Consider the following 17,677-nt stretch of genomic DNA (forward strand, 5'->3'; position numbering starts at 1 on the left):
GATCTGCACCGGTTATTAGGGAAGGAGAGAGATTGAAAGAAAGATTATTTCTATCCAGACTGTGGCTTGTGGTTAATGTAAATTTAACTGTCTGCACCAGTGTTGAAAGATGAGGTCTGCTGTGGTGGATGTCCAGTGTATGAGATCTGTTGTTGTATGAAATGTATCTTGTGGAATCTCTAATAGGGTTGGGAAGTTAGTGGTAATATAAGCATTGATGAGCTTAAGGTTTCTCTTCTGCTGTGAAGTAAGAAGAGGTGAATGGCTGATGACAGGAATGTATATTGTTGCGTTTGGAAATGTTTTCTTTGCCTCCTTGTGCATACCTGACAACTGTTTTAATGATGTTTGGAATGGGTCGTGATCCTTGTTGTTCAAACCCACCGAGATAACAACAGTCGCCGTGTCTGTATGTATGGGGGTTTTCTCCAGTACCTTTGTGAAATGATAGAATGTTGCCCCTGGATAACTGTCGACTTGGATGTTGGGGTTATTGAATGGTGGGATCCGGTTGAGGTTTGAGTCTCCTATGATGAGTATTGGTGTGTGTCCTTCAATGTTCCAATCTGTCACCTTATAATTCGGCCTAGCTTTGTGATAGAAGGGTTTTTGGGGAGGGTGTGTGGGTTTGGGCTGTGGTTGGGATTGAAGATGGGGTTGTGGTGGGGATGATGGTGGGTATTTTGAGGCGCCAGTCGTACAGGGGTCCTGGACAGGCAGAGGCACAACGATATTAGTTGTTTGTGGGGGTTCGGATCTGGGAGCTTTGGGGTGTTGCCCATTGTCTTGCCCTTTGATCATCATCATACTCCCCTTGAATTGCCCTCTCCTTGTCTGTACCCCTTGCCTGGCGCCTCCTATGGGTGAAAGAGGAGCAGATGTAATTATGTCTCTTAATAGTATTGATACATTACCCTGTACTTTTTTGCAGTTTGTGTTTTGTTTAATAGGTGTGACTGTAGGTGTACTGGTTTCTGTTTGACTGTTGGCTGTGTGGTGAACCTGGGCTATGATAGGAGTGGCTGCTTTGGTTTCTGTTTGACTGTTGACTGTGTGGTGAACCTGGGCTATGATAGGAGTGGCTGCTTTGGGAGTAGGGGGACCCACTGGGCTTTTCCATTTCTCCTCTTCAGTTATAGGGGTTGCTATTCTTACCTCTCCTTTTTGATTGGAAAGGGAAGAATCAGTGAAAGTGGATGTTGAGGGTAGGGAGTGGAGATGTGTTTTTGAAAGAGTCTGTATGCGAAGGTTATAGGTTTCACTCAGGGTCGGTTGTTTTCCCAGTGATAGTGTCCGTAAGTATGATGGTTGTCTTTTTGGCAGGGGGCGAGGCTTTGATAAAGGTGGAAATTCCTCTGTTGAGGAGAGAGGGGGCACTGGGGTTGGAGTTGGTATCGTTGGTGGGGAAATTTGTAGTGGGGTGTGTTCTATTGCTGGAAGTGTATGTGGTTGGTCTCGTATTGTGTTTGTCCGTATAGTTGTTAGTTGGGGAGAGGAAGAGGCCTGAGGGAGTTCCAAAATGGTTTCCACTCTAGTGATGGTGGTGGGTGTCAGTTTATGTTTGTACCTCTTATGTGCCCAGCCTATTGCGATTGTCAGTGCCAAAGTGTTGGGTGTGTTTATTTGTTGTTTAATGGTGTGGGTGACTGACTGGTAATGTGTCTGTAGTATGTACATGTTGTTTTGCATCCACTGGTGTGTGTTCTGTGATAATTTTATTGTGGTGTAGTCTGTGGGTGAAGATGGTTTAATAAAGTTGGTGACACGATGCACCTGTCTCATCATACCAGTAGGGAATACATGATTTTTAAGTGCCTTCTCCACCACTTCCATGTGGTGGAGAACCGGACAGTGTAAATCAAAAAAGCAGGATAATACTATATTTAGAATAGAAGATGTGAAGGCCTGAACAGCACGGGACGTTGTGTGCTGCTCAGGACCAGTCCTTACCACTTTGTTATTTTGTTGACCGGGTTATTGAAATATGAAGGTGGCGATGAGGTTGCCGATTGTGTCTTGGCGTTCCAGGGCTGGAGCTGTGATCCGTTTTCCTTTCGCCGTGTTCTTTGTAAGCCGGGTTATTGCGATATGGAGATGGAGATGAGGTTACCGATTGTTTCTTAGCGTTCCTGCGTTCAAGGGCTGGGGCTGTAATCCGTTGTTCTTTGTGAGTCCAATCCTGTTAAAAGATCTCGTTCCAGAGGTTAAAGTCACGATTGTTTCCCCAAGTGTCTATGCACTTTAGGCAATGAGCTCCCCCTTACCCCTCCACATCTTAACTCTAAAACGTAACTTTTAATATTATTAGTTAAAATCAAAAGATGATTAAAAACCAAGCAATGTTAAAATCCACTGTGAAGTCCTGTTTCAAAAACCCTGACGTTTCGCAGAATTTTCTGCTTCTTCAGAGGGATCTTTTCCTCGACTGAGAACCCCGTACCTTTTAAAATGGGAGCAATTAGGAGGGAAACACCCAATCACTGCTCCCAATCTGGGCGTTTCTATCTTTCTGTTACCCTATTGGTTCAATTTATCAGACACCCAAATAGACACTCAAAGGCGGGAGAGTGATGGCATTACGTGGGCTTATATATGTTAAACTCCTCTTTCTTCTATTTGCTTTTCAGTTCAGTTTCCAGACTTTGTTATAAATTAACCTGGCAATATCCCCAGCCATACTTTCTATCCATTAAATATCCTTTGTCCTGATAGTCCCCCATTTTCCCCCGTATTTCCCTCTCTGATACTTTACTTCCCTAACTTTCCCTCCCTATTCTGTCCCTATATTGTTATTCTGTTCAGTTCTATTACATTTTCTATTATTCTGTACTTTTGTATTTCTTAGTTGTTGTATGTGGTTCTGTATATGAATACCATGCTATTCCTCTAGTACAATGAGACAAATCAAAGAAATAAAAGATAATAATGATAACAGTGTTGGGGGGAAAGAAGAGTGATTCAATGTTATATATTGCGGTAATTCACAAGCGCTATTGCTCTCCCGGTGGGTGCGAACGTGAATGACCCGTGGGCAGCTGAGGCGCAACACGCCGCACAAGGAGCAGAAGCCAGCACCTGGAGGCAGTACTACACCTGTAGAAGGATAAACCAGGGATGGCACGGGCAAGGGTTAGGTTTTGAATATAATTGTGTTTCATATCAACTAGCTTGTTTTACGGTGCACAGGCCTATCTCCTGTTCATCCCTCTCCTTCTGATGATGTTATTATATTTAGGTGTAGTACTTAAAATTGCCTGTAGATGTCCTCCTAAGATCATAAATAGACTAAAATGAGTTCTAAAATGCCTTTTTCTGTGTGACAGTACAGGAGCTGATGTGGTGAGATTAATTCAACCAGTGTTGTTAAATATGAACATAAAAGCAATATTGTGCATTTAGTTGGTTTTATTGTTTTATTCTGTTAAAAGAATGAGATTAAGAGAGGTGGATGGTTTGATGTGGTCTGTGAGGGTTGGATGAATGGGAGAGAGGACTGCCAATGTGTTGTTTTTAATGGTTCTTAAAAATCGTTTTGAATATCCTCTTCTTCTGATTGCATTGAATAGTGTATTTATTGCATAATCCAGGTCTTGCTTGCAAGATGATATCCTGTAGAACCGTATGATTTGTGATTTTATTATTCCCTTAAATGTATGTTTAGGATGGTAACTGTGTTTATGGAGTAAAGCATGTGTGTCTGTTGGTTTGAAGTAGACTCTAGTGTGTAGTGTTTTCTGTGGTTGATTGTTATTACTGAAAAACACTGTTGTGTCTAAGAAGTTGACTTCTTGCGGATGAATTGTGTATTTAACCTTAATTGATGAATGATGGCTGTTGAGAATGTTCATAAAGTCTGTGAATAATTGGATGTCGTGGGGCCAGGCTCCTATTATGTCGTCTAAAAACCGGTAATAAAAAGTGGGTTGATATGGACACTTGGCCAGTGCCTCTCTCTCCCATTCAGCCATGTATATGTTGGCGTAAGCAGGTGCGAATTTTTTGCCCATAGCTGTTCCCTCCACCTGCAGGTAATAGTGATCGTTGAATAAAAAGTCATTGCTAGTCAGGCTGATTTCTAATAGTTGTAATATTTCTGTGTCCGGTCTAGTGTTGTCTGGGTATCTCTTAAAGATATTTCTAATTGCTTGTATTCCTGTTGCTGTATTTATATTAGTATACAGGCTATCAATATCTATGGTGAATATGTGTGTGTTGGAGGGAACAACTATGGGTCCAATCCTCTCCATGAAGTGATAAGTGTCCCTGAGAAAGCTGGGGTGCCTGGTGGAGAGAGGGTTAATATAATGATCTATGTATTGTGAAATGTTATAGGATTCACTATTGCAGTCTGACACAATCGGTCTGCCAGGAGGAACTTCAAAGGGAATTGTCCATGTCCCTGGTTCCTTGTGTACTTTTAACAGTAAGTAGAATAGTCTAGGTCGTGGAGTATCTGTGCCATAGAGAAAGTCCCGTTGTTTTGCTGTGATGTAGTGTTGGTCGTAGAGTCTTTTTATTATTGTCCTTAACTGTGTCTGTGTCTGTGGTTGTATACTATTTTCTATTGGTTTATAATGTTTGGTGTTGGATAGCTGTCTGTTGGCTTCATACATGTATTGATGTTTATCCAATATTACTATTTTTGAACCTTTATCTGCTGGTTTGATGATTATGTGTGGGTTATTTTTAAGTTGTTGTATTGCCTGTCTTTCTACGTGTGTGAGGTTATCCTCCCTATCCGTGTGAATCTGGTGGTTGTGAAGTGTGTTCTTGTCTGTTCTGATTAATCTCCTGATTCTACCATCTATCTGGGAGGTTTTAGGTTCCCAGGTAGATGGTAAGGTAAATGGTTGGTGGTTGTCGTCTGTGTTATAGTCAAAGTAGTCCAACAGTTTAAGTCTTCTATGATATTTGTGAGTGTCCCTTTGAAGTTCCTCCCAATCAAATTTGTTTGGGCGAGGGATGAATGTCAACCCTCTCTCCAGGAGCTTTACCTGTGCTGCTGTGGGTATGAAGGATTTGGAAAGATTCATGATATTAGATGTTGACTGGTCCACTGCTCCCCCTGGTGGAGGATCTGCACCGGTTATTAGGGAAGGAGAGAGATTGAAAGAAAGATTATTTCTATCCAGACTGTGGCTTGTGGTTAATGTAAATTTAACTGTCTGCACCAGTGTTGAAAGATGAGGTCTGCTGTGGTGGATGTCCAGTGTATGAGATCTGTTGTTGTATGAAATGTATCTTGTGGAATCTCTAATAGGGTTGGGAAGTTAGTGGTAATATAAGCATTGATGAGCTTAAGGTTTCTCTTCTGCTGTGAAGTAAGAAGAGGTGAATGGCTGATGACAGGAATGTATATTGTTGCGTTTGGAAATGTTTTCTTTGCCTCCTTGTGCATACCTGACAACTGTTTTAATGATGTTTGGAATGGGTCGTGATCCTTGTTGTTCAAACCCACCGAGATAACAACAGTCGCCGTGTCTGTATGTATGGGGGTTTTCTCCAGTACCTTTGTGAAATGATAGAATGTTGCCCCTGGATAACTGTCGACTTGGATGTTGGGGTTATTGAATGGTGGGATCCGGTTGAGGTTTGAGTCTCCTATGATGAGTATTGGTGTGTGTCCTTCAATGTTCCAATCTGTCACCTTATAATTCGGCCTAGCTTTGTGATAGAAGGGTTTTTGGGGAGGGTGTGTGGGTTTGGGCTGTGGTTGGGATTGAAGATGGGGTTGTGGTGGGGATGATGGTGGGTATTTTGAGGCGCCAGTCGTACAGGGGTCCTGGACAGGCAGAGGCACAACGATATTAGTTGTTTGTGGGGGTTCGGATCTGGGAGCTTTGGGGTGTTGCCCATTGTCTTGCCCTTTGATCATCATCATACTCCCCTTGAATTGCCCTCTCCTTGTCTGTACCCCTTGCCTGGCGCCTCCTATGGGTGAAAGAGGAGCAGATGTAATTATGTCTCTTAATAGTATTGATACATTACCCTGTACTTTTTTGCAGTTTGTGTTTTGTTTAATAGGTGTGACTGTAGGTGTACTGGTTTCTGTTTGACTGTTGGCTGTGTGGTGAACCTGGGCTATGATAGGAGTGGCTGCTTTGGTTTCTGTTTGACTGTTGACTGTGTGGTGAACCTGGGCTATGATAGGAGTGGCTGCTTTGGGAGTAGGGGGACCCACTGGGCTTTTCCATTTCTCCTCTTCAGTTATAGGGGTTGCTATTCTTACCTCTCCTTTTTGATTGGAAAGGGAAGAATCAGTGAAAGTGGATGTTGAGGGTAGGGAGTGGAGATGTGTTTTTGAAAGAGTCTGTATGCGAAGGTTATAGGTTTCACTCAGGGTCGGTTGTTTTCCCAGTGATAGTGTCCGTAAGTATGATGGTTGTCTTTTTGGCAGGGGGCGAGGCTTTGATAAAGGTGGAAATTCCTCTGTTGAGGAGAGAGGGGGCACTGGGGTTGGAGTTGGTATCGTTGGTGGGGAAATTTGTAGTGGGGTGTGTTCTATTGCTGGAAGTGTATGTGGTTGGTCTCGTATTGTGTTTGTCCGTATAGTTGTTAGTTGGGGAGAGGAAGAGGCCTGAGGGAGTTCCAAAATGGTTTCCACTCTAGTGATGGTGGTGGGTGTCAGTTTATGTTTGTACCTCTTATGTGCCCAGCCTATTGCGATTGTCAGTGCCAAAGTGTTGGGTGTGTTTATTTGTTGTTTAATGGTGTGGGTGACTGACTGGTAATGTGTCTGTAGTATGTACATGTTGTTTTGCATCCACTGGTGTGTGTTCTGTGATAATTTTATTGTGGTGTAGTCTGTGGGTGAAGATGGTTTAATAAAGTTGGTGACACGATGCACCTGTCTCATCATACCAGTAGGGAATACATGATTTTTAAGTGCCTTCTCCACCACTTCCATGTGGTGGAGAACCGGACAGTGTAAATCAAAAAAGCAGGATAATACTATATTTAGAATAGAAGATGTGAAGGCCTGAACAGCACGGGACGTTGTGTGCTGCTCAGGACCAGTCCTTACCACTTTGTTATTTTGTTGACCGGGTTATTGAAATATGAAGGTGGCGATGAGGTTGCCGATTGTGTCTTGGCGTTCCAGGGCTGGAGCTGTGATCCGTTTTCCTTTCGCCGTGTTCTTTGTAAGCCGGGTTATTGCGATATGGAGATGGAGATGAGGTTACCGATTGTTTCTTAGCGTTCCTGCGTTCAAGGGCTGGGGCTGTAATCCGTTGTTCTTTGTGAGTCCAATCCTGTTAAAAGATCTCGTTCCAGAGGTTAAAGTCACGATTGTTTCCCCAAGTGTCTATGCACTTTAGGCAATGAGCTCCCCCTTACCCCTCCACATCTTAACTCTAAAACGTAACTTTTAATATTATTAGTTAAAATCAAAAGATGATTAAAAACCAAGCAATGTTAAAATCCACTGTGAAGTCCTGTTTCAAAAACCCTGACGTTTCGCAGAATTTTCTGCTTCTTCAGAGGGATCTTTTCCTCGACTGAGAACCCCGTACCTTTTAAAATGGGAGCAATTAGGAGGGAAACACCCAATCACTGCTCCCAATCTGGGCGTTTCTATCTTTCTGTTACCCTATTGGTTCAATTTATCAGACACCCAAATAGACACTCAAAGGCGGGAGAGTGATGGCATTACGTGGGCTTATATATGTTAAACTCCTCTTTCTTCTATTTGCTTTTCAGTTCAGTTTCCAGACTTTGTTATAAATTAACCTGGCAATATCCCCAGCCATACTTTCTATCCATTAAATATCCTTTGTCCTGATAGTCCCCCATTTTCCCCCGTATTTCCCTCTCTGATACTTTACTTCCCTAACTTTCCCTCCCTATTCTGTCCCTATATTGTTATTCTGTTCAGTTCTATTACATTTTCTATTATTCTGTACTTTTGTATTTCTTAGTTGTTGTATGTGGTTCTGTATATGAATACCATGCTATTCCTCTAGTACAATGAGACAAATCAAAGAAATAAAAGATAATAATGATAACAGTGTTGGGGGAAAGAAGAGTGATTCAATGTTATATATTGCGGTAATTCACAAGCGCTATTGCTCTCCCGGTGGGTGCGAACGTGAATGACCCGTGGGCAGCTGAGGCGCAACACGCCGCACAAGGAGCAGAAGCCAGCACCTGGAGGCAGTACTACACCTGTAGAAGGATAAACCAGGGATGGCACGGGCAAGGGTTAGGTTTTGAATATAATTGTGTTTCATATCAACTAGCTTGTTTTACGGTGCACAGGCCTATCTCCTGTTCATCCCTCTCCTTCTGATGATGTTATTATATTTAGGTGTAGTACTTAAAATTGCCTGTAGATGTCCTCCTAAGATCATAAATAGACTAAAATGAGTTCTAAAATGCCTTTTTCTGTGTGACAGTACAGGAGCTGATGTGGTGAGATTAATTCAACCAGTGTTGTTAAATATGAACATAAAAGCAATATTGTGCATTTAGTTGGTTTTATTGTTTTATTCTGTTAAAAGAATGAGATTAAGAGAGGTGGATGGTTTGATGTGGTCTGTGAGGGTTGGATGAATGGGAGAGAGGACTGCCAATGTGTTGTTTTTAATGGTTCTTAAAAATCGTTTTGAATATCCTCTTCTTCTGATTGCATTGAATAGTGTATTTATTGCATAATCCAGGTCTTGCTTGCAAGATGATATCCTGTAGAACCGTATGATTTGTGATTTTATTATTCCCTTAAATGTATGTTTAGGATGGTAACTGTGTTTATGGAGTAAAGCATGTGTGTCTGTTGGTTTGAAGTAGACTCTAGTGTGTAGTGTTTTCTGTGGTTGATTGTTATTACTGAAAAACACTGTTGTGTCTAAGAAGTTGACTTCTTGCGGATGAATTGTGTATTTAACCTTAATTGATGAATGATGGCTGTTGAGAATGTTCATAAAGTCTGTGAATAATTGGATGTCGTGGGGCCAGGCTCCTATTATGTCGTCTAAAAACCGGTAATAAAAAGTGGGTTGATATGGACACTTGGCCAGTGCCTCTCTCTCCCATTCAGCCATGTATATGTTGGCGTAAGCAGGTGCGAATTTTTTGCCCATAGCTGTTCCCTCCACCTGCAGGTAATAGTGATCGTTGAATAAAAAGTCATTGCTAGTCAGGCTGATTTCTAATAGTTGTAATATTTCTGTGTCCGGTCTAGTGTTGTCTGGGTATCTCTTAAAGATATTTCTAATTGCTTGTATTCCTGTTGCTGTATTTATATTAGTATACAGGCTATCAATATCTATGGTGAATATGTGTGTGTTGGAGGGAACAACTATGGGTCCAATCCTCTCCATGAAGTGATAAGTGTCCCTGAGAAAGCTGGGGTGCCTGGTGGAGAGAGGGTTAATATAATGATCTATGTATTGTGAAATGTTATAGGATTCACTATTGCAGTCTGACACAATCGGTCTGCCAGGAGGAACTTCAAAGGGAATTGTCCATGTCCCTGGTTCCTTGTGTACTTTTAACAGTAAGTAGAATAGTCTAGGTCGTGGAGTATCTGTGCCATAGAGAAAGTCCCGTTGTTTTGCTGTGATGTAGTGTTGGTCGTAGAGTCTTTTTATTATTGTCCTTAACTGTGTCTGTGTCTGTGGTTGTATACTATTTTCTATTGGTTTATAATGTTTGGTGTTGGATAGCTGTCTGTTGGCTTCATACATGTATTGATGTTTATCCAATATTACTATTTTTGAACCTTTATCTGCTGGTTTGATGATTATGTGTGGGTTATTTTTAAGTTGTTGTATTGCCTGTCTTTCTACGTGTGTGAGGTTATCCTCCCTATCCGTGTGAATCTGGTGGTTGTGAAGTGTGTTCTTGTCTGTTCTGATTAATCTCCTGATTCTACCATCTATCTGGGAGGTTTTAGGTTCCCAGGTAGATGGTAAGGTAAATGGTTGGTGGTTGTCGTCTGTGTTATAGTCAAAGTAGTCCAACAGTTTAAGTCTTCTATGATATTTGTGAGTGTCCCTTTGAAGTTCCTCCCAATCAAATTTGTTTGGGCGAGGGATGAATGTCAACCCTCTCTCCAGGAGCTTTACCTGTGCTGCTGTGGGTATGAAGGATTTGGAAAGATTCATGATATTAGATGTTGACTGGTCCACTGCTCCCCCTGGTGGAGGATCTGCACCGGTTATTAGGGAAGGAGAGAGATTGAAAGAAAGATTATTTCTATCCAGACTGTGGCTTGTGGTTAATGTAAATTTAACTGTCTGCACCAGTGTTGAAAGATGAGGTCTGCTGTGGTGGATGTCCAGTGTATGAGATCTGTTGTTGTATGAAATGTATCTTGTGGAATCTCTAATAGGGTTGGGAAGTTAGTGGTAATATAAGCATTGATGAGCTTAAGGTTTCTCTTCTGCTGTGAAGTAAGAAGAGGTGAATGGCTGATGACAGGAATGTATATTGTTGCGTTTGGAAATGTTTTCTTTGCCTCCTTGTGCATACCTGACAACTGTTTTAATGATGTTTGGAATGGGTCGTGATCCTTGTTGTTCAAACCCACCGAGATAACAACAGTCGCCGTGTCTGTATGTATGGGGGTTTTCTCCAGTACCTTTGTGAAATGATAGAATGTTGCCCCTGGATAACTGTCGACTTGGATGTTGGGGTTATTGAATGGTGGGATCCGGTTGAGGTTTGAGTCTCCTATGATGAGTATTGGTGTGTGTCCTTCAATGTTCCAATCTGTCACCTTATAATTCGGCCTAGCTTTGTGATAGAAGGGTTTTTGGGGAGGGTGTGTGGGTTTGGGCTGTGGTTGGGATTGAAGATGGGGTTGTGGTGGGGATGATGGTGGGTATTTTGAGGCGCCAGTCGTACAGGGGTCCTGGACAGGCAGAGGCACAACGATATTAGTTGTTTGTGGGGGTTCGGATCTGGGAGCTTTGGGGTGTTGCCCATTGTCTTGCCCTTTGATCATCATCATACTCCCCTTGAATTGCCCTCTCCTTGTCTGTACCCCTTGCCTGGCGCCTCCTATGGGTGAAAGAGGAGCAGATGTAATTATGTCTCTTAATAGTATTGATACATTACCCTGTACTTTTTTGCAGTTTGTGTTTTGTTTAATAGGTGTGACTGTAGGTGTACTGGTTTCTGTTTGACTGTTGGCTGTGTGGTGAACCTGGGCTATGATAGGAGTGGCTGCTTTGGTTTCTGTTTGACTGTTGACTGTGTGGTGAACCTGGGCTATGATAGGAGTGGCTGCTTTGGGAGTAGGGGGACCCACTGGGCTTTTCCATTTCTCCTCTTCAGTTATAGGGGTTGCTATTCTTACCTCTCCTTTTTGATTGGAAAGGGAAGAATCAGTGAAAGTGGATGTTGAGGGTAGGGAGTGGAGATGTGTTTTTGAAAGAGTCTGTATGCGAAGGTTATAGGTTTCACTCAGGGTCGGTTGTTTTCCCAGTGATAGTGTCCGTAAGTATGATGGTTGTCTTTTTGGCAGGGGGCGAGGCTTTGATAAAGGTGGAAATTCCTCTGTTGAGGAGAGAGGGGGCACTGGGGTTGGAGTTGGTATCGTTGGTGGGGAAATTTGTAGTGGGGTGTGTTCTATTGCTGGAAGTGTATGTGGTTGGTCTCGTATTGTGTTTGTCCGTATAGTTGTTAGTTGGGGAGAGGAAGAGGCCTGAGGGAGTTCCAAAATGGTTTCCACTCTAGTGATGGTGGTGGGTGTCAGTTTATGTTTGTACCTCTTATGTGCCCAGCCTATTGCGATTGTCAGTGCCAAAGTGTTGGGTGTGTTTATTTGTTGTTTAATGGTGTGGGTGACTGACTGGTAATGTGTCTGTAGTATGTACATGTTGTTTTGCATCCACTGGTGTGTGTTCTGTGATAATTTTATTGTGGTGTAGTCTGTGGGTGAAGATGGTTTAATAAAGTTGGTGACACGATGCACCTGTCTCATCATACCAGTAGGGAATACATGATTTTTAAGTGCCTTCTCCACCACTTCCATGTGGTGGAGAACCGGACAGTGTAAATCAAAAAAGCAGGATAATACTATATTTAGAATAGAAGATGTGAAGGCCTGAACAGCACGGGACGTTGTGTGCTGCTCAGGACCAGTCCTTACCACTTTGTTATTTTGTTGACCGGGTTATTGAAATATGAAGGTGGCGATGAGGTTGCCGATTGTGTCTTGGCGTTCCAGGGCTGGAGCTGTGATCCGTTTTCCTTTCGCCGTGTTCTTTGTAAGCCGGGTTATTGCGATATGGAGATGGAGATGAGGTTACCGATTGTTTCTTAGCGTTCCTGCGTTCAAGGGCTGGGGCTGTAATCCGTTGTTCTTTGTGAGTCCAATCCTGTTAAAAGATCTCGTTCCAGAGGTTAAAGTCACGATTGTTTCCCCAAGTGTCTATGCACTTTAGGCAATGAGCTCCCCCTTACCCCTCCACATCTTAACTCTAAAACGTAACTTTTAATATTATTAGTTAAAATCAAAAGATGATTAAAAACCAAGCAATGTTAAAATCCACTGTGAAGTCCTGTTTCAAAAACCCTGACGTTTCGCAGAATTTTCTGCTTCTTCAGAGGGATCTTTTCCTCGACTGAGAACCCCGTACCTTTTAAAATGGGAGCAATTAGGAGGGAAACACCCAATCACTGCTCCCAATCTGGGCGTTTCTATCTTTCTGTTACCCTATTGGTTCAATTTATCAGACACCCAAATAGACACTCAAAGGCGGGAGAGTGATGGCATTACGTGGGCTTATATATGTTAAACTCCTCTTTCTTCTATTTGCTTTTCAGTTCAGTTTCCAGACTTTGTTATAAATTAACCTGGCAATATCCCCAGCCATACTTTCTATCCATTAAATATCCTTTGTCCTGATAGTCCCCCATTTTCCCCCGTATTTCCCTCTCTGATACTTTACTTCCCTAACTTTCCCTCCCTATTCTGTCCCTATATTGTTATTCTGTTCAGTTCTATTACATTTTCTATTATTCTGTACTTTTGTATTTCTTAGTTGTTGTATGTGGTTCTGTATATGAATACCATGCTATTCCTCTAGTACAATGAGACAAATCAAAGAAATAAAAGATAATAATGATAACAGTGTTGGGGGAAAGAAGAGTGATTCAATGTTATATATTGCGGTAATTCACAAGCGCTATTGCTCTCCCGGTGGGTGCGAACGTGAATGACCCGTGGGCAGCTGAGGCGCAACACGCCGCACAAGGAGCAGAAGCCAGCACCTGGAGGCAGTACTACACCTGTAGAAGGATAAACCAGGGATGGCACGGGCAAGGGTTAGGTTTTGAATATAATTGTGTTTCATATCAACTAGCTTGTTTTACGGTGCACAGGCCTATCTCCTGTTCATCCCTCTCCTTCTGATGATGTTATTATATTTAGGTGTAGTACTTAAAATTGCCTGTAGATGTCCTCCTAAGATCATAAATAGACTAAAATGAGTTCTAAAATGCCTTTTTCTGTGTGACAGTACAGGAGCTGATGTGGTGAGATTAATTCAACCAGTGTTGTTAAATATGAACATAAAAGCAATATTGTGCATTTAGTTGGTTTTATTGTTTTATTCTGTTAAAAGAATGAGATTAAGAGAGGTGGATGGTTTGATGTGGTCTGTGAGGGTTGGATGAATGGGAGAGAGGACTGCCAATGTGTTGTTTTTAATGGTTCTTAAAAATCGTTTTGAATATCCTCTTCTTCTGATTGCATTGAATAGTGTATTTATTGCATAATCCAGGTCTTGCTTGCAAGATGATATCCTGTAGAACCGTATGATTTGTGATTTTATTATTCCCTTAAATGTATGTTTAGGATGGTAACTGTGTTTATGGAGTAAAGCATGTGTGTCTGTTGGTTTGAAGTAGACTCTAGTGTGTAGTGTTTTCTGTGGTTGATTGTTATTACTGAAAAACACTGTTGTGTCTAAGAAGTTGACTTCTTGCGGATGAATTGTGTATTTAACCTTAATTGATGAATGATGGCTGTTGAGAATGTTCATAAAGTCTGTGAATAATTGGATGTCGTGGGGCCAGGCTCCTATTATGTCGTCTAAAAACCGGTAATAAAAAGTGGGTTGATATGGACACTTGGCCAGTGCCTCTCTCTCCCATTCAGCCATGTATATGTTGGCGTAAGCAGGTGCGAATTTTTTGCCCATAGCTGTTCCCTCCACCTGCAGGTAATAGTGATCGTTGAATAAAAAGTCATTGCTAGTCAGGCTGATTTCTAATAGTTGTAATATTTCTGTGTCCGGTCTAGTGTTGTCTGGGTATCTCTTAAAGATATTTCTAATTGCTTGTATTCCTGTTGCTGTATTTATATTAGTATACAGGCTATCAATATCTATGGTGAATATGTGTGTGTTGGAGGGAACAACTATGGGTCCAATCCTCTCCATGAAGTGATAAGTGTCCCTGAGAAAGCTGGGGTGCCTGGTGGAGAGAGGGTTAATATAATGATCTATGTATTGTGAAATGTTATAGGATTCACTATTGCAGTCTGACACAATCGGTCTGCCAGGAGGAACTTCAAAGGGAATTGTCCATGTCCCTGGTTCCTTGTGTACTTTTAACAGTAAGTAGAATAGTCTAGGTCGTGGAGTATCTGTGCCATAGAGAAAGTCCCGTTGTTTTGCTGTGATGTAGTGTTGGTCGTAGAGTCTTTTTATTATTGTCCTTAACTGTGTCTGTGTCTGTGGTTGTATACTATTTTCTATTGGTTTATAATGTTTGGTGTTGGATAGCTGTCTGTTGGCTTCATACATGTATTGATGTTTATCCAATATTACTATTTTTGAACCTTTATCTGCTGGTTTGATGATTATGTGTGGGTTATTTTTAAGTTGTTGTATTGCCTGTCTTTCTACGTGTGTGAGGTTATCCTCCCTATCCGTGTGAATCTGGTGGTTGTGAAGTGTGTTCTTGTCTGTTCTGATTAATCTCCTGATTCTACCATCTATCTGGGAGGTTTTAGGTTCCCAGGTAGATGGTAAGGTAAATGGTTGGTGGTTGTCGTCTGTGTTATAGTCAAAGTAGTCCAACAGTTTAAGTCTTCTATGATATTTGTGAGTGTCCCTTTGAAGTTCCTCCCAATCAAATTTGTTTGGGCGAGGGATGAATGTCAACCCTCTCTCCAGGAGCTTTACCTGTGCTGCTGTGGGTATGAAGGATTTGGAAAGATTCATGATATTAGATGTTGACTGGTCCACTGCTCCCCCTGGTGGAGGATCTGCACCGGTTATTAGGGAAGGAGAGAGATTGAAAGAAAGATTATTTCTATCCAGACTGTGGCTTGTGGTTAATGTAAATTTAACTGTCTGCACCAGTGTTGAAAGATGAGGTCTGCTGTGGTGGATGTCCAGTGTATGAGATCTGTTGTTGTATGAAATGTATCTTGTGGAATCTCTAATAGGGTTGGGAAGTTAGTGGTAATATAAGCATTGATGAGCTTAAGGTTTCTCTTCTGCTGTGAAGTAAGAAGAGGTGAATGGCTGATGACAGGAATGTATATTGTTGCGTTTGGAAATGTTTTCTTTGCCTCCTTGTGCATACCTGACAACTGTTTTAATGATGTTTGGAATGGGTCGTGATCCTTGTTGTTCAAACCCACCGAGATAACAACAGTCGCCGTGTCTGTATGTATGGGGGTTTTCTCCAGTACCTTTGTGAAATGATAGAATGTTGCCCCTGGATAACTGTCGACTTGGATGTTGGGGTTATTGAATGGTGGGATCCGGTTGAGGTTTGAGTCTCCTATGATGAGTATTGGTGTGTGTCCTTCAATGTTCCAATCTGTCACCTTATAATTCGGCCTAGCTTTGTGATAGAAGGGTTTTTGGGGAGGGTGTGTGGGTTTGGGCTGTGGTTGGGATTGAAGATGGGGTTGTGGTGGGGATGATGGTGGGTATTTTGAGGCGCCAGTCGTACAGGGGTCCTGGACAGGCAGAGGCACAACGATATTAGTTGTTTGTGGGGGTTCGGATCTGGGAGCTTTGGGGTGTTGCCCATTGTCTTGCCCTTTGATCATCATCATACTCCCCTTGAATTGCCCTCTCCTTGTCTGTACCCCTTGCCTGGCGCCTCCTATGGGTGAAAGAGGAGCAGATGTAATTATGTCTCTTAATAGTATTGATACATTACCCTGTACTTTTTTGCAGTTTGTGTTTTGTTTAATAGGTGTGACTGTAGGTGTACTGGTTTCTGTTTGACTGTTGGCTGTGTGGTGAACCTGGGCTATGATAGGAGTGGCTGCTTTGGTTTCTGTTTGACTGTTGACTGTGTGGTGAACCTGGGCTATGATAGGAGTGGCTGCTTTGGGAGTAGGGGGACCCACTGGGCTTTTCCATTTCTCCTCTTCAGTTATAGGGGTTGCTATTCTTACCTCTCCTTTTTGATTGGAAAGGGAAGAATCAGTGAAAGTGGATGTTGAGGGTAGGGAGTGGAGATGTGTTTTTGAAAGAGTCTGTATGCGAAGGTTATAGGTTTCACTCAGGGTCGGTTGTTTTCCCAGTGATAGTGTCCGTAAGTATGATGGTTGTCTTTTTGGCAGGGGGCGAGGCTTTGATAAAGGTGGAAATTCCTCTGTTGAGGAGAGAGGGGGCACTGGGGTTGGAGTTGGTATCGTTGGTGGGGAAATTTGTAGTGGGGTGTGTTCTATTGCTGGAAGTGTATGTGGTTGGTCTCGTATTGTGTTTGTCCGTATAGTTGTTAGTTGGGGAGAGGAAGAGGCCTGAGGGAGTTCCAAAATGGTTTCCACTCTAGTGATGGTGGTGGGTGTCAGTTTATGTTTGTACCTCTTATGTGCCCAGCCTATTGCGATTGTCAGTGCCAAAGTGTTGGGTGTGTTTATTTGTTGTTTAATGGTGTGGGTGACTGACTGGTAATGTGTCTGTAGTATGTACATGTTGTTTTGCATCCACTGGTGTGTGTTCTGTGATAATTTTATTGTGGTGTAGTCTGTGGGTGAAGATGGTTTAATAAAGTTGGTGACACGATGCACCTGTCTCATCATACCAGTAGGGAATACATGATTTTTAAGTGCCTTCTCCACCACTTCCATGTGGTGGAGAACCGGACAGTGTAAATCAAAAAAGCAGGATAATACTATATTTAGAATAGAAGATGTGAAGGCCTGAACAGCACGGGACGTTGTGTGCTGCTCAGGACCAGTCCTTACCACTTTGTTATTTTGTTGACCGGGTTATTGAAATATGAAGGTGGCGATGAGGTTGCCGATTGTGTCTTGGCGTTCCAGGGCTGGAGCTGTGATCCGTTTTCCTTTCGCCGTGTTCTTTGTAAGCCGGGTTATTGCGATATGGAGATGGAGATGAGGTTACCGATTGTTTCTTAGCGTTCCTGCGTTCAAGGGCTGGGGCTGTAATCCGTTGTTCTTTGTGAGTCCAATCCTGTTAAAAGATCTCGTTCCAGAGGTTAAAGTCACGATTGTTTCCCCAAGTGTCTATGCACTTTAGGCAATGAGCTCCCCCTTACCCCTCCACATCTTAACTCTAAAACGTAACTTTTAATATTATTAGTTAAAATCAAAAGATGATTAAAAACCAAGCAATGTTAAAATCCACTGTGAAGTCCTGTTTCAAAAACCCTGACGTTTCGCAGAATTTTCTGCTTCTTCAGAGGGATCTTTTCCTCGACTGAGAACCCCGTACCTTTTAAAATGGGAGCA

At 42.3% G+C, this 17,677-nt stretch overlaps 1 protein-coding gene across 2 annotated transcripts; it reads right to left on the bottom strand.

Moving 5' to 3' along the window:
* Window positions 1-3,399: 3,399 nt before the first annotated feature.
* LOC123738977 (mucin-2-like) lies at window positions 3,400-17,053 on the bottom strand. Of its 2 annotated transcripts, XM_045713573.1 has the most exons (5): window positions 16,189-17,053; window positions 15,121-15,123; window positions 11,116-11,232; window positions 10,048-10,050; window positions 3,400-6,159 (listed from the first exon to the last, which is right to left on the bottom strand). In XM_045713573.1, exons 1-5 carry the CDS (start codon window positions 17,051-17,053, stop codon window positions 5,147-5,149), a joined length of 2,001 nt encoding a protein of 666 aa, XP_045569529.1. In that variant the 3' UTR covers window positions 3,400-5,146. The 2 variants fall into 2 exon arrangements, with proteins under 2 accessions (XP_045569529.1, XP_045569530.1); XM_045713574.1 differs by lacking the exon at window positions 3,400-6,159 and having other exon boundaries at window positions 8,473-11,232.
* Between the last annotated feature and the right edge of the window lie 624 nt (window positions 17,054-17,677).

The sequence above is a fragment of the Salmo salar genome, unplaced genomic scaffold (genome assembly GCF_905237065.1).
Source record: "Salmo salar unplaced genomic scaffold, Ssal_v3.1, whole genome shotgun sequence".
Classification (NCBI taxonomy): Eukaryota; Metazoa; Chordata; class Actinopteri; order Salmoniformes; family Salmonidae; genus Salmo; species Salmo salar.